This window comes from Coffea eugenioides, chromosome 10, assembly GCF_003713205.1.
Source record: "Coffea eugenioides isolate CCC68of chromosome 10, Ceug_1.0, whole genome shotgun sequence".
Taxonomy (NCBI): domain Eukaryota; kingdom Viridiplantae; phylum Streptophyta; class Magnoliopsida; order Gentianales; family Rubiaceae; genus Coffea; species Coffea eugenioides.
In genome coordinates this window covers 13,781,136-13,782,635 of record NC_040044.1, presented here as the reverse complement: position 1 = coordinate 13,782,635, position 1,500 = coordinate 13,781,136, and the positions used below count along the sequence as shown (strand labels likewise).

At 45.1% G+C, this 1,500-nt stretch overlaps 1 protein-coding gene across 1 annotated transcript; it reads right to left on the bottom strand.

The window, feature by feature from the left end:
• Positions 1 to 313: 313 nt before the first annotated feature.
• On the bottom strand, positions 314 to 1,258 carry LOC113750465. Its single transcript, XM_027294435.1, has 2 exons — positions 707 to 1,258; positions 314 to 553 (listed from the first exon to the last, which is right to left on the bottom strand). The coding sequence occupies exons 1-2, from the start codon at positions 1,256 to 1,258 to the stop codon at positions 314 to 316; spliced, it is 792 nt and encodes a 263-aa protein (XP_027150236.1).
• Positions 1,259 to 1,500: the final 242 nt, after the last annotated feature.

The window sequence follows — 1,500 nt, the reverse complement described above, 5'->3', positions numbered from 1 at the left end:
TTAAGAAAATAATTTTTGAATCGAGACACTTTAAAAATATAACGAAACTATAAATCCATGAACTTAGGTCTAATAAGGTTAGAAAATTTTATTCGTGGCAAAAATCCAAATAAATAATTAATTAAGCCAAAATTAGGGATTTTAAAATAATAGATTTTCGAGTTCTCACACCCTCGTCATCCTCCACCCAGTTCCCGTCCATATTCCTCACACGATGAATCGCCCCTTGTACCCTCCGTTGCTTTACCGTTGCATGAAAGAACTTTGAGTTACTGTCCCCAGTCCGTAGCTGTTTCACTCGAGCCTTCTGGCTCTAAAACTGCTCCTCAATCAATAGTGCATGCCTCAACTCCGTTTGAACTCTGCTCAGCTCTATCTGCGCCTCCTCCGAGTCATCATGCTCAACTCGGAACTCCGCACGGAGCACATTCTCCTCCGCTACGCGAACAGCATTAAAGACATTCCCAAAAGAGTTTTTGTTCCACTCTTGAATCGCTCGTCTGGTCGCCAGTAGCTTGGAACATAAGATCCGCAATGGAAGTCCACCCACTTCCTGCTCCCGCACATTTCAAATCACATCCAATAGAGACCAGTTAGAGGTCCAGACATTTAAAAATCGAAACGGGCATGGCTTATCATCCAAACGAGATATAAAAGAGATCTTTAGCGGGGCATGATCCGAGGGGTGCCTCGCCAGATGAGTTACCGAAATGAACAATGGCAACGTCGCACATTCTTTATTGATCAAGAGCCTATCCAATCTCTTCCAAATTCTTGCGCGGCCCCTTTGATTGTTACAGCATGTGAAGCTTGACCCTGGGAATCCCATGTCAAATACCGCAGCCTCCTCCATAAATGACAATAGCTCTTGTCCCTCAGTGTTGCCAAATGGGCGCCCTCCTCTCTTCTCCTGTGGCTCTAGAATCACGTTAAAGTCCCCACACACGCACCAAGGTACCGAAGTTGGTTTGTCAGCCAACAAAGCATGCCACAGTGCCCGCCTCTCCTCCCTCGAGCAACTCGCATGAACAAATGAGACAACTAAATTTCCTGGCAGCCAAGAGTGATAAACTAGAAGAGAGATATGTTGGGAAGATCGACCCAACACAGAGCACGTAAATGGCAAACTATAAAAAACCCATAAATCGCCTGACATGTTAATCTCTATAGCGTCAAACGAAAGGCGAAGTCTAATGTACTCAATTTGTGAGACATCTGCCTTTGGTTCACATATTGCAGCAAATTTTACATCATGCATTCGTAACAGTTTCACTAACCTCCTGAGATTGGGAGGTCTCACAACCCCTCTAATATTCCAAAATAGGCCGCTAATCATGAGATATTAGTTGAGAAGAATTGTACGGAAATGTTCAAGATAAGCGGAGCTGCCTGTCCGAAGGGAAGGTCGCCCTTAATCCTCGTCATTTCCTGTGCTTGGCGCTGACCCCATCAGCCCTTGGCTGCTTGATGTTCAACGCCTCCAAAGTAGAGTCGGTGTCA

Coding starts and splice junctions, on each gene's coding strand:
- LOC113750465 (XM_027294435.1), bottom strand. CDS start 1,258: ATGCATGATGTAAAATTTGCTGCAATATGTGAACCAAAGGCAGATGTC. Junction 554..706: donor CGTTGCCATTGTTCATTTCG/GTAACTCATCTG, acceptor GTGCGGGAGCAG/GAAGTGGGTGGACTTCCATT.